General features: G+C 42.9%; 1 protein-coding gene across 1 annotated transcript in view; it reads left to right on the top strand.

Annotated features, from left to right (window-relative positions):
* CSMD2 (CUB and Sushi multiple domains 2) overlaps window positions 1–13,175 on the top strand; it is a 543,771-nt gene that overhangs the window by 441,381 nt on the left and 89,215 nt on the right. Inside the window, 4 exon segments of the mRNA XM_043573327.1 lie at window positions 299–487; window positions 2,732–2,909; window positions 4,296–4,441; window positions 12,806–12,886. Coding sequence (XP_043429262.1) covers window positions 299–487; window positions 2,732–2,909; window positions 4,296–4,441; window positions 12,806–12,886 — 594 coding nt within the window.

Genomic DNA, 13,175 nt, shown 5'->3' with positions numbered 1-13,175 from the left:
GGAGGCAGTCATAACAGATAACATTTATTTAGCTCTTACTATGTGCCATACTGTACACAGAGCTATGCATATAATATCCCACTTAATCCTCACAATAACCATTTTCTAAATAGGAAAACAGAGGCAGAGAAAAATTAAATGTCTTACCCAAAGCCAACAACTAGTAAATGACAAAGGTCCATCGGAGTCCAAGTCTTGGTGCTTCACCATTATGCTTACTTTCTGCTGCTCCTATATTCTGGTTGAGGGGAAAATGTCCAAAGAGAATAAAGTAACCTTCTCTCCTGATCTTTTCCAGCCTATGAACTTCAAGAGTGCCCAGACCCAGAGCCCTTTGCCAATGGCATTGTGAGGGGAGCTGGCTACAATGTTGGACAATCAGTGACCTTCGAGTGCCTGCCAGGATATCAACTGATGGGCCACCCCGTCCTCACATGTCAACATGGCACCAACCGGAATTGGGACCACCCCCTACCCAGGTGTGAAGGTATGTCCCTCCTCATCCCTAGTGATTCCTCCTAAGGAGACTGATCAGAGTACTCCCATGCCCCATGGAATCACCCATGCTGGGGAGTCCAGGAAAAACTTGTCCATCCTGTTTTCATATGGAAAGGACCCAGCCTGTCTGGGCAAAGAGTCCTAGGCACAGACCTCTGGGCCAACCTCGGGAGGACCTGGAGGAAATGTGGGCCATAGCCAAGGGAATACCTACTCAACCCTTGGGAAACCCAACCCATCAGAAGGGAAGACTCTGTAATCTTTATCTCTTTCCTGAGATCTACACTTGTATATCCAAAAACTTTTTAAAGCGTTTCACTTATCCAGAGGCACCTAAATCCTAATATATTAGAAATTAAAGGCATCATCTTTCTGTCATTTAATGGAAATCCATCTAGTGAAGGGCACCTTTAGTCACCTGGTTACTTGGCCCTTATTTGGGCCCCTCCCTCTCCCCCATCTGACTTATTCACCAAGTCTTGATAATTCTACATCCTGATTACCTTTCAAATGCATCCACTTCTCTCTGTCTACTGCCTCTGCCTTAATCCAGGCCACCACTTTGATGAGGCTCCTCACTGGTCTCCCAGCCTTCAGTCTTGCCCTCCTCAATCCATTTTTCCGAGTGTAGCCAGTGTGCATTTTCAAAACCATCAACATACTCCAGACACTCCCCTGCTCAGAAGCCAGCAAGGCATCCTCATCTCTCTTGGGGTAAATTCCAAACTCTTTTAGGTAGCGCACCATGTCCCTCAGGGCCTGGTCCCTGCATACCCCCCAGGATTCTCCACGCTCGCAGATTTTATGTCTGAAGCTGAAATACTTGCAGTCATCCCAGTGTGCCCTGTTCTCTTGCCTCTGGTTCTTAGTACATGCTGTCCCTCCCTCATAGAACATCACTCTCCTCTCTTGCCTTGTCTACTTAGCCTTGTCATCCCTCAGGTCTGAGTCTAAATGGAAATAATACCAAGAATCCTTGCCCACCCTCACAAGACCAGAGAAGGGGTCCTCCAGTTGTTCCCGTGGCATTCCGTGTTGACAGCGTGTTCCACCCTATGCTGTAAACACCAGTCTACTTAGCTGTATCCCAGTGGGCTGTGAGTGCTACAGAGCAAAACCAGGTGCCACGGTATCCTTGCTCCCCTTCATTTCCCCAGGCTGCGCCTGACACTGACACTGAGTGGATGTCCAGTATGTGTAGGAAAGGGGGTGTGTCCATGCATACCCCTTTCAGGATGCATGTGCATTCACAGGAACCGTTATCTTCTGCCTAGAGGCATTGGGATTCTTTCTCTTCGCTTTAGTCTGCCCCCATCCAGATGTCTGCTTGTTGCCTCATGCCAGCCACATGTACTCATTAGTCTGGACCAGGGGGTGTTTGTATGTATGTTTGGGTTTTTGCCCTTTTTTATCCTCCCTGGTGACTGAATCAGAACATTATGGAGACTTCATGGCCTCTTCATCCCCTTACCCAAAGCCTACATCGGGGTGAACCTAAAATTGGGTGTTACTTTCAAGGGACAGGATAATAGGGATAGAAGATCATATCTATGCAGCAAATGCCTTCTCTGTGATCTGAATACCAAGCTGGATATTTTACTTGCCTCAGTTTATGGAACCACCACCACAGTCCTACATGGGGATACTCTTATTCCCATTTCACAGGTGACAAAAGAGTCTAGACTAATGTCTAGGGCCATCCAGCCAATAAATGGTTTAGCCATGATTTGAACCCAACTTTGGTCTTCACTACAAGAATCCTCATCTCTTAGGTCAAGACCAAATGTACCACTCTAAGAATCTTGAAGCAAATAAAGAGAGAGAGAAGAATACTCCCGTAATTTCCTAGTTCATCCCAGCAAAAGAACTACAGCCCTGACTCTGAATTCTTTCCTCCTCTCCATTCCTAGAAAGGGAGAGGGGAGAGCTCCAGTGGGTCCTTCCTTCTGGGCTGGTCTCATCCACAAGAAGAAGAGAGAGGCCAGGGGCTGAGGCTGGCCCCCAGAGGCATGTGCTCTGAAGGTCAGGGGCCAGATGGGGAGTGGTGTGCTAGGACCAATGGGGAAAACCACACATGGTCATCTGCAGCCCCATCGCCTCTCCCCATGCCTCCTGACCTCCCTGAGCAGGATAATTTGTGCTGGGTGCCTGCACTTTGTAAGGAAGTCATCTGAATTTTCAGGTGGGGGGTGATCTCCCACACTCATCTGTGTTTGTGTCCCTTCCCTGGCAGTCCCCTGTGGTGGGAACATCACCTCTTCCAATGGCACTGTGTACTCCCCGGGCTTCCCCAGTCCATACTCCAGCTCCCAGGACTGTGTCTGGCTGATCACCGTGCCCATTGGTCATGGCGTCCGCCTCAACCTCAGCCTGCTGCAGACAGAACCCTCCGGAGACTTCATCACTGTCTGGTAGGGCCAGCTGCCATGTCGACAGCCAATTAGAAAGGGGTTTTAATTGGGCTCTAAATTGGGGTTACTCATTTCTTTGTTTAGAAAACCAAGAGCTGCATGGTTTTAAGTGGTCATCCACCTCCTGGCTTTCAAATAAACACAGAAAATGAGGGCTCAGCTTCAAATTACCTTTTGTGACTCCTGGAAGGGAGAGGAATGGCAGGGCAGTGATTTCCAACCTGGAGTCCCACCTCGGGGTCAGAGGACAAGTGGGTGGGTGTGTGAATAGGAATGGTCCTAGCTACACAAACTTTTCTCAGTTTTTCCAGAGTCCAAACCAAAATCCTACATTTACCTAACATAAGCTACCCAGACTAGCGACAGTTTGGGGGTAGAATTCTGTGAAGTCCCACTGATCATCTCCTGCTGAGCCAGTATTGTCCAACACAACATTCAGCAGTAATGGAAACATTCTGTATCTGTGCTGTCCAGTACCATAGCCACCAGCTACAGGTAGCCATTGAGTACTTGAATGTGACTAGCGTGACTGAGGAACTGACTTTTAAACTTTATTTAATTTTAATTAAATGTAAACAGCCACATGTGGCTTACTGGTTACCAAATTGATGATTCCACACTGAGTGAGAGTTAGAATATCTTGAATGAATTTTAAAATTGGAAAATGAATTATTAATCAATAAGCGTAGTCTCCTAGACAGTCCTTTCCAAACCACCGGATCTTTGGACATATATATAATTTAAATTTTTTTTTGTTTGGGAGTTACTGCCATTCTGGGAATCAGCAGGGGATCGTGGGATTCTCTTGCCCAAATTCCCAGGGCTGGATAACCATAATCAGACTGCCCTGGATTAATTTCCAGTTTCCTTTCCAGGCTATGGCTAAGAACAGATAGGAGGGACTAGATACGTTTCCAGGGAAGAAATCCTTTGCCTAGAAGGACAACTGGGGATATCTCTGCTTGGGGACAAGGAAGTGGGGCTGGCATGGATAGTAACATGAGCTTCCTGCAGCTCTTCCTCAGCCCCATCCTACTGCTGCTCAGACTCAGAGAACCTGTGATAAGACCTGCATCCCTGCCCAGTGGCTCCAGTGGCTTCTTGGGTGAGACTGTTGCCCCCAAGCCCATTATGGAGGCTGGGCTGGTGAAGAATCAGGTGAATGAGGAGTCAGTGTGAGCCTTGCTGGCTCTATCAGCTTTGTCAGCAGACTGAGTTGGGAGAGATTAGAGGGAGGTCTACAGGACATTGGAGAAAGACAGTGTCAAGCACAAGAAGAGTCACAGCCTCCCACTCCAGGTCTCTTTGAGGGCCACTGATGCAACCGGGTGGAGCAGGCAGCCGTGGTAACTCATGACATGCCAGCCCCTTCTTTCCTATGTGCAGGGATGGGCCACAGCAGACAGCTCCACAGCTTGGAGTCTTCAGCCGAAGCTTGGCCAAGAAAACAGTGCACAGCTCATCCAACCAGGTCCTCCTCAAGTTCCACCGTGATGCGGCTATGGGTGGGATCTTCGCCATAGCCTTCTCTGGTCAGTATGAAAACCTGGTGTGAGAGAGGGACACTACGCTCTTGATTCAGGGCTGCACTTGACCCCTGGCTCCACTATTTGCAATTGTGTGATTCTGAATGAGTTACATAGCTTCTCAGCGTCAGTGTCCTTGGAGTTATAAGACTTCCATGTATTCACCTATGTGAAATCTCCCAGCACGGGGCTCCATACTTGTAAGTTTTCCTCCTTCACACACACTCTAGGGCAGAGAGGCACATGATGCTGACCCTTGGTGCCAAATCCAAGCTTAGAGGCAGCAGGATGAGGCTTCTCACCCAGCTGGTTCACATCCACTCACTGGCTGGGTTTTCCACTTACTTGTGCCCCAGCTTGTCCCTTGGCACCCTCTAGAGGGCTGTCCCACTCCGCTGGAATCCAGGGCTTCTGTTGACCTCACAGGAAGTGCTGTGCACAAGTGAAGTCATGGAGAATTCAAGCAGGAGGAGCATGAACAATTCAGGGTAGGTTTGTCCTTATTGGCAGCCAGTTTTCTTCTGAGAGCCCCAAGTTGCGGACCCGGATACTTCCTCATTTTTGTTATAGTGGATATAGCAGAGAAAAACTTATAGAAAGTTCTCTGTGGGCTTATGTCCATCTATAGAATAATCTTCCATATTACAGTTTGCAGAGCATTACATATATTTGAACTGGAAATCAGGAAAGCTTGACTTTATTCCTGGCTCCATCTTGTAAACACTGGCTTTTATCAGATTTTAAAATTTTTGCCAATGTGGTGGATTCATGAAATAGCATTTCACTCTTATGTTAATGATGAGGTGAGCATCCTTTCATATCTTCATTGACTATTCATGCTTCCTGCTCTGTGAAATGCCTGCTCCCCATAGAGCTTTCTTCCTCCAAGGAGACAGAGATAACAAACCAATAAGCAGACAAATAAAATCTTTGCAATTTGTAATAAGTTGCTATGAAGGAAACAAATAAGATAGCAAATGAAAGGTGCGGAACTCTGCTTCATGTAGAATAATTGTGGAAAACCTGTTGCGAGACGATATCTGAGACAAGAACTAAAGAAAAAGAAGGAGGTAGACATGGAGATTGGGGAGCAGGACTGGTGTGGGGGAAAGAATGTCTGCCTTTCTGTAGGCAAATATTAGCTCTAAATAAATTCCTTCCCATATAAGGACTAATAAGTATAAAAGACAAGTACCTTAAAGAGACCTATGAACAAGATTCTGCAGTATTTTTTTAATGAGAAAATAGGATTTGAATTGCAGAGAAAAATGCCCTTGAAAACATATAGTTTAGGAAGTAGAAGTAAATTTTGGAAAGCATAGAAGTCTAGACGATATGGACTCCAAATAAGAGATCTCCAAATAAGAGATAAAAGGGGAGCTAAATGTCTTCCCTTCCTGAACAATTCAGTCCTAAAGCTGTTAAATGGGACGAAGCAAAGTGACATCCATGCCTTCAGGGCATGAGCCAGGCTGGGGTGTCAGAGGGGAGAGGGAGTCCACGCTGCCCAGGGACAGGGCTGGCATGGGGTGTCCAGGCTCTGAGCAAATGGAAGGAACATCCATGTGGGGTAGGAGCCCCAGCAGAATGAGGAGGGTATCCACACTGAGGACCCGTCAGAGTCTGGGGTGGGGGATGCAGTGAGTAGGGTATTCATATAAGGGGGCTGTGGCAGGAGAGATGGGCTCTCAGTTCCCTACAGGTGACTGATCAGATAAGTGAATATATCAAGGACAACAGGTGTCTCACTGAAAGAGAAGAGGGTTAGAAATATGGAAAGAACAAAAACTAGAATATACCCAGGGAATTGGGTTGGAATTGGAGGTATCAATGTCAGCTATGGTTTTCAATATGTACATACAGATATAGAAGGAAATGAGGGTGTGAATGTGGGTGTGTACACGTACATACATCCCTTAACTCTTTCCACTAAAAGGGCTTTGAAGTAATGACTCCTCAATAGCAATGAACACATCTAGCTCCAGTTACTGGTTTCCAATACCATTTTCACTTGAATGGACCAAAACACCTTAAAGAAATGCTGACTCCAGGACTGAGGCAGAGAAAGTACAAGATGAGCCTGGAACATTTTATGGCAGAAAGCAAGGAACTACTCAAGGAATGATGCAGACGTGACAGAGGGACATAGACACGGGCTTGAAGGGGCTCCCATAATGGGGATAATTTGAGCATCCAAGGAATTAATATTGGTAACAAACTGTAGCTGATTGAATAAACCAGGACACCATGTATATCCAAACAGGTATAAGTTAGTTAAACAGTTATTAATTAAAATATTATGAGGAACAGAGTATTTCCATAGCTTCAAACTATCTCCTCACACGATAATCACAAAGGGAAAAAAGAACAGCTTTAGAGTGGAGAAGCCTGGAGGACAGCACCTTAATTAAGTGATCCAGGTGAGCATCATGAATAACAGGACGAACTGAAATCATACCCCACCAGACTGGGTACAAAGAGAAGAACCCAGCATCCCCTCTGTGATAGTCCAATAAAGATGCACAACTTGAATCCAGCTATGAGGAATGTGTCAAACGTAAAGTGAGGGTAATGTAAAATAGTATTACAGACTAGCAATTAACTGCCATAGAATTTTCAAAAGTGTAAAAGCCATGAAGGTCAAGGAAAGACTTTGGGACTCTTCCAGACTAAAAGGACATGACAACGAAATACAGTGTATGATTCTGAACTGGATCATTTTGCTATTAAGGATTTTACTAGGACAAGTGGTAAAACACTAGTGGACATGGTGACTAGTTGGAAGTACCATATCAGAGGTAATTTCCTGCTTTTAGTGCTTGTATGTGGTTTTTCAGGGTAATGTGCTTGTTTGTTGGAAATGCACACTAAAATATTCTGTGGTTATGGAGCATAATGTCGGTCACTTTCTTCTGGTTCATGAAAAATGTTTTTTGTACGATGCTGCCAACTTTTCTTATACCTTTGTGATAGTTTCAAATTAAAATTTTTATTTACAAGGGGAGCTAGATAATAAAAAAAAAGTTTAAAAAACAAATGTAGCAGCACAATTAAATTGGCATAAGAATCAACAAAGAGCAGAGTCAACAGTGCAGAAAAACAGTTCAGAGATGTGGAATAAAAGCCCAACACAAAGAAGAAAGTGAGCAAATATTTGAAAATTATAGAGGAGAGAATGGCAAATAGATCCAGTAAACAAAGAACATACTGATTAAAAAGTATCTATGACAAAAAGAGCCAGATGGAATAGAAATAATAAAATAAAACTCTTCTGAGATGAGGGAAAAACTGTGCGTATAGAACAAAAGAGCTCACTACATAGCAGGAGAAATCAAAACCAGCCTGGCAAGTTTTTCAAATCTCAAGGCTGAAGGGTAGAAGAAATCTACCAGAATCCAGGCTGAGAAAGTTAACTACAGGGAGCCAAAATCAACAATCCTGTGCCTAATTATTCTTGGCATTCAATTCCAGAAAATAAAAGAGGCATTTTTATAGATGTTTAAGGAAAAAGAAACTTGGGAACGTCACATGTGAAGGCAAGGGACAGTCATCTGCAGACATCCAAGAGCTTAAAATCATTGTCACCCACATCTCAATTTGAATTGTTCCTCAAGGATGTAGCCACCCACTGAGGAATGAACCAATAACTCAATTCAGAGAAGTTGTATGAAAGATTAAAACGGAAGCACTAACTAGCTAACCACAGATTTAAGCAATAATAATGGAAAACATAGATTCCAAACAGAATACAAATAATTCTTTAAAATTTTTAAGAAATCATTTCATATTAACAAATACCCAAGTAGTTAGAAGAGGTATAGGAGAAAGGAAATATCCTTTTCTCTCATGGGGGTAGAATCAGTAGATATTATTCAATTACTAACTTTGATAATTAGAAAAATCAGGGTTCTGAGTATATATTTTAGTCACTAAGAAGTTGAAAATAGATTATAGCGCTTTTAAATCACTGAAAGAAAAAAAGTAAGCAAAACATAGCTCATATACAAAAGGTGGAAAGCAATGGAAACTATAGGAATAAAGATACAGACAGTGCAGAATAAAACAATAAAATAAAATTGTTCAGTTACTATGGCAAATACAAATTTATCAAAGCCCAATTCCCTATGAAAAATGCAAAGACTCTTAGATTAGGTTAAATAAAATTTAGCTATATTTTCCATCCGGGAACACTACTAAGGTACAGTGACAGTTTGAACATAAAAGGATGGGTAGTGATGTATTTGGCAAATACAAACAACAATAGCAATCAAAGAGTAGCCTTCAAAGCAAAAAGCATTAAATGGAAAAAGTAGGCTCTTAATATTAGAGAATAACCTGTAATAATGTTTAAAATGATAATCCTGATGGGAAGATTGCAGGAAGATGCTCCCTTGGTGGTGGGCAGTGTGAAAATGCATATCAAAAAGCTATACACAATGTGATCAGCCACAGTCAAACATTTTTGGTTGTCTGCAGAGCTCGTAATGATCTCCTTAGCTGCCTCTCTCACATGGGCAATTGTCAACTATGTTTGTATATTCTACCCCACTCCATGTCCACCGCCAACCCCAGCCACAGTGGCTTGAACCATAGGTGGGCCCTGACCTGACTCCAGCAGAGGGAATCAGGTGTCCTCTCTCGGGAACTTGAAGTTGAACCAAAGAGATTCTAGATTCATCTGCAGAAGAGGGACGATATAAATCCAAGTGCCCTGGATTGCCTGTCTTCTCCTGTCCTTGTAGACTGAGAAATAGAAAGTTCTGATTTGTGGAAAGAAAGTGACCAAGACATGTGGGGAAGGTTTCCTGGGTTCCTGGTGGACCCCAGTTCCTTGTCCTCCACCTGTATGAAGCCTGTATACAAATCCACATTTGCATTCTCTCCTCTCTGAGAGGCTTTTTGTTTTTCACGTATTCTTACCCTGAGTTGATTTGTGTTACTTACAGCCAAGATTTCTAATTAATAATGATCTAGGACCCACCAATCCTATTTCCGGGAATTGTGTAAAGATACGTATATAAAGATATTCCTTGAACTGTGACTTAAAACTGATAAATTAGAAACAATCCAGGGCATCTGTGTGGCTTAGTCGGTTGAGCGTCGACTCTTGATTTCAGCTTAGGTCATGATCTCACAGTTCATGGGATAGAGCCCCACATCAGGCTCCGTGCTCACAGCATGGCACCTGCTTGGGGTTTTCTCTCCTGCCCACATGTCTCTTCATATACTAACTTGGCTTTAAAAGCTTCATATGAAAGGCCAGCCCAGCACACCCAATAGAATGGAAAAGAGTATGTCCAGAAAGAATCCATAAGAGGGTACAACATGCAGTGACCCACAATGGCTGTTGCTGAGCTGGCTACCACTTGTCGTAAAGCAATGAGCCCTCCCCACCAGTTAACATGTTAACCTATACTGGAATCTGATTAGGCTGTATCAGGGCTTCACCCCCAAGGAGCAAGGGAAGTAAGGACAAAGTGAAACAGAGGAGTCCAAATGTCCTCCCTGCCCTTGAGTTCTTTAACAATAACATGGTAGATGTAGTGTGTGCTCTGGAAGGAGGAGGGGTTGTCTGTAAAAGACCGAAGGTCATGCACCAAAAGGCTAACGGTGGTTATGCCTGGTGGTGGTGGGACTTGGGGAATTTTCATTTTTTTGTTTTTCAGTATTCCACCAGCTTTCTGTATTGAGCAGAAATGTGTAATTCTTTTTAATGTAATGGGAAATCTACCCCAATCAAACTAGTAACCACAATATATTAAACACTCAGGCTGTGTTTAAGTGAGGATTTCTTGTTACTGATTTTTTTTCTGGAAGTTAGGCACCTACTTAGCATCTTTACATGGAATGTCTGATTTCCAAGAATAGATTATTGATGTTCAGTAGGAGATGCTCATACTTTAAAAAGGTCATACGCTTTAATCATTCCTGTTTTTTTCCTTTTTCTCAAATTTTTATTTAAATTCCAATTAGTTAATATACAGTATAATATTAGTTTAAGGTGTAGAATTTAGAGATTCAACAATTCCTTACATCTCATGGTGCTCATCACGACAAGTGCCTTCCTTAATCCTCATCACCTATTTAACCCATGTCCCCCACCCCCCACCTACCTCTCTGGTGACCATGGGTTGGTTCTCTATAGCTAAGAGTCTGTTTCTTGGTTTGCCTCTCAGTTTGCTCCCTATGTTTGTCTTTTTTCTTAAATTCCACATATGAGTGAAATATTGTATTTATCTTTCTCTGACTTCTTTCGCTTAACATAATACCCTTTAGCTCCATCCACATAGTTCCAAGTGGCAAGATTCCATTCTTGTTATGGTTGGGCAATATGCCATCGTATATATACACCACATCTTCTTTATCTGTTCATCAGTCAATGGACATTGGGGCTCTTTCCATAATTCGGCTATTGTTGATAATGCTGCCATAAACATCAGGGTGCATGTATCCCTTTGAATTATTATTTTTGTATCCTTTGGGTAAATACCTAGTAGTGTAATTGTTGGATCCAAAAACGTATAAACAGCTTGGAAAACTCAACACCTAAAAAATAATCCAGTTTCAAAATGGGCAGAAGACATGAACAGACATCTTTCCAAAGACATACAGGTGGCCAAGAGACACATGAAAAGATCCTCAACATCACTTATCATAAGGGAAACAGAAATCAAAACTACAATGAGATATCACCTCACACCAGTCAGAATGGCTAAAATTAACAACACAGGTGTTGTTCAACAGGTGTTGGCGAGGATGTGGAGAAAGGGGAACCCTCTTACACCGTTGGTGGGAATGCAAACTGGTGCAACCACTGTGAAAAACAGTATGAAGATTTCTCAGAAAGTTAAAAATAGAACTACCCTATGATCCAGAAATCATTCCTAGTTAAAAAAAAAGAAAAGAAAAAGAAAAAAAACTCATAAAGGATGCATATATGGAAGGATGTTTATCACAGTTTTATTTTAAATTGCAAAACCTTGGAAACCTAAATGGTTAATAATAGAGCATCTATTAAATAAATTCTAGTCAATCATACAACTAAATCCTATGAACTCATTTCAATCATTTTTTAAGAAATTTAATTACAAGGGTGCCTGGGTAGCTCAGTCAGTTGAGCATCCAACTCTTGATTTCAGTTCAGGTCATGATCCATGGGTCATGGGATCAAGCCCCATGTCAGGCTCCTTGCTGAATGTGGAGCCTGCTAAAGATTCCGTCTCTCTCTCCCTCTGCCCCTCTCCCCTGTTTGCACTCTCTCTAGAAAAAAATTTTTTAAAGAAATTTAATTACATAGGGAAATTCTTGCAATATAAGAGTGAGTGCACAAGGATCAACTCAAAGTACACAACACGCTGCAAATGTTGTAAGAGAAAAATATATGTGCAGAAAGTATATACTATAAGAACTTACAGTAAAAGGTTAACAGTGGTTATCTGAATGACCAGTGGAGGACTTTAATTTTCTTCCTACTATTTTCATAGAAAATCTCATATTTTCTCTAGCAATCATGTATTACATTTGCAATTTTTTAAAGAGAATGTTCTTTTTTAAAAAACATAGCGGGGTTTGGGGTGACTTTGGAAGTCATCATAACAGCAGCAACACTGGCAACAGCAGCTCACACTTGCCTAGCACCAAATTGTATGCCATGTAGTAAACGGAAGCCAAGTTATGAGCCCATATTGGGCTCTGCCTCAGTAACACCATGCACACACAGTCCAGTCTCTGCCCAGAGGGATGGTTTTCCATTTGGAAAGTCCACCGAAGCCAGAGATGTTTGGCCAAAGGTCAGAAGGGAAACCAGCTGGCTTTAATGGGCACTCACATGAGCCACACACAGTACTTAGATGCTGAGCAGTGGAAAGAATATGGGATTTGAGAGCAGCCAGACCTGGATTCAAGCCTCCTGTGCCACTTAGTTCCTGTATGACCATGGAGAAGTAACTGAACCTTTCTGAATCTCAGCTGCCTCATAAATAGAGTAAGAATGCCTCACAGGGGGACCAGCCATCATGAGAGTTAAAGGTGACAGTGTGTGAAGGTGTCTGACTTATAATAGGTGCTCAGGAAATGCTTCTCTCCCCTTCGTTCAGTGCTAGTGACCATCACTGACTTCTTAGATGCTCTCTCCTTTTTGTTGGTGTTACCATATGGCTCCTAGGTTTCGCATCAGAAAAAAAAAAAAAAAAAGATGACAGCAGATAAGCAAAACAGTACTTGGCTAAACTTACCCTGTGTACAGATCAATAGTCACTAGGATCTATGTGAATGAATGAGGAAGGAGAAGGTGAGGGATTGAACGAGTAAATGGCTACATGCCCCAAGAATGGTGTTCTTACACCGGCTTGTCTGCTTCTGTCTTTTCAGCTTATCCACTCACCAAATGCCCTCCTCCCACCATCCTCCCCAACGCTGAAGTCGTCACAGAGAATGAAGAATTCAACATAGGTACCCTCTCCCAAACCAGCAAGGACTGTGCAGTTGAGGAGGGACTGGGGTGGGGTGGGGCTGGCCAGCAAGGCTCATCTGTCCCTCCAGTCCACAAGAAACAGTAGGCCCAGTGCAAGATGGGTAATGTTCTGTCAACAGAGTCTGCACCAAAAATACCAATACTTCCTTTTAGCCATAGCTAGACAGAGGAGACAGGAAGGCAGTTTTCTTCTGTGATTCAAGTCAGTATGTTTTTGAGAAATAAGTCCACACAAGACACTATAAAAAGTTCCTGGAATGTGGAAAC

Source organism: Prionailurus bengalensis, chromosome C1, assembly GCF_016509475.1.
Source record: "Prionailurus bengalensis isolate Pbe53 chromosome C1, Fcat_Pben_1.1_paternal_pri, whole genome shotgun sequence".
NCBI lineage: Eukaryota > Metazoa > Chordata > Mammalia > Carnivora > Felidae > Prionailurus > Prionailurus bengalensis.
This window is presented reverse-complemented; position numbering and strand designations above follow the sequence as displayed.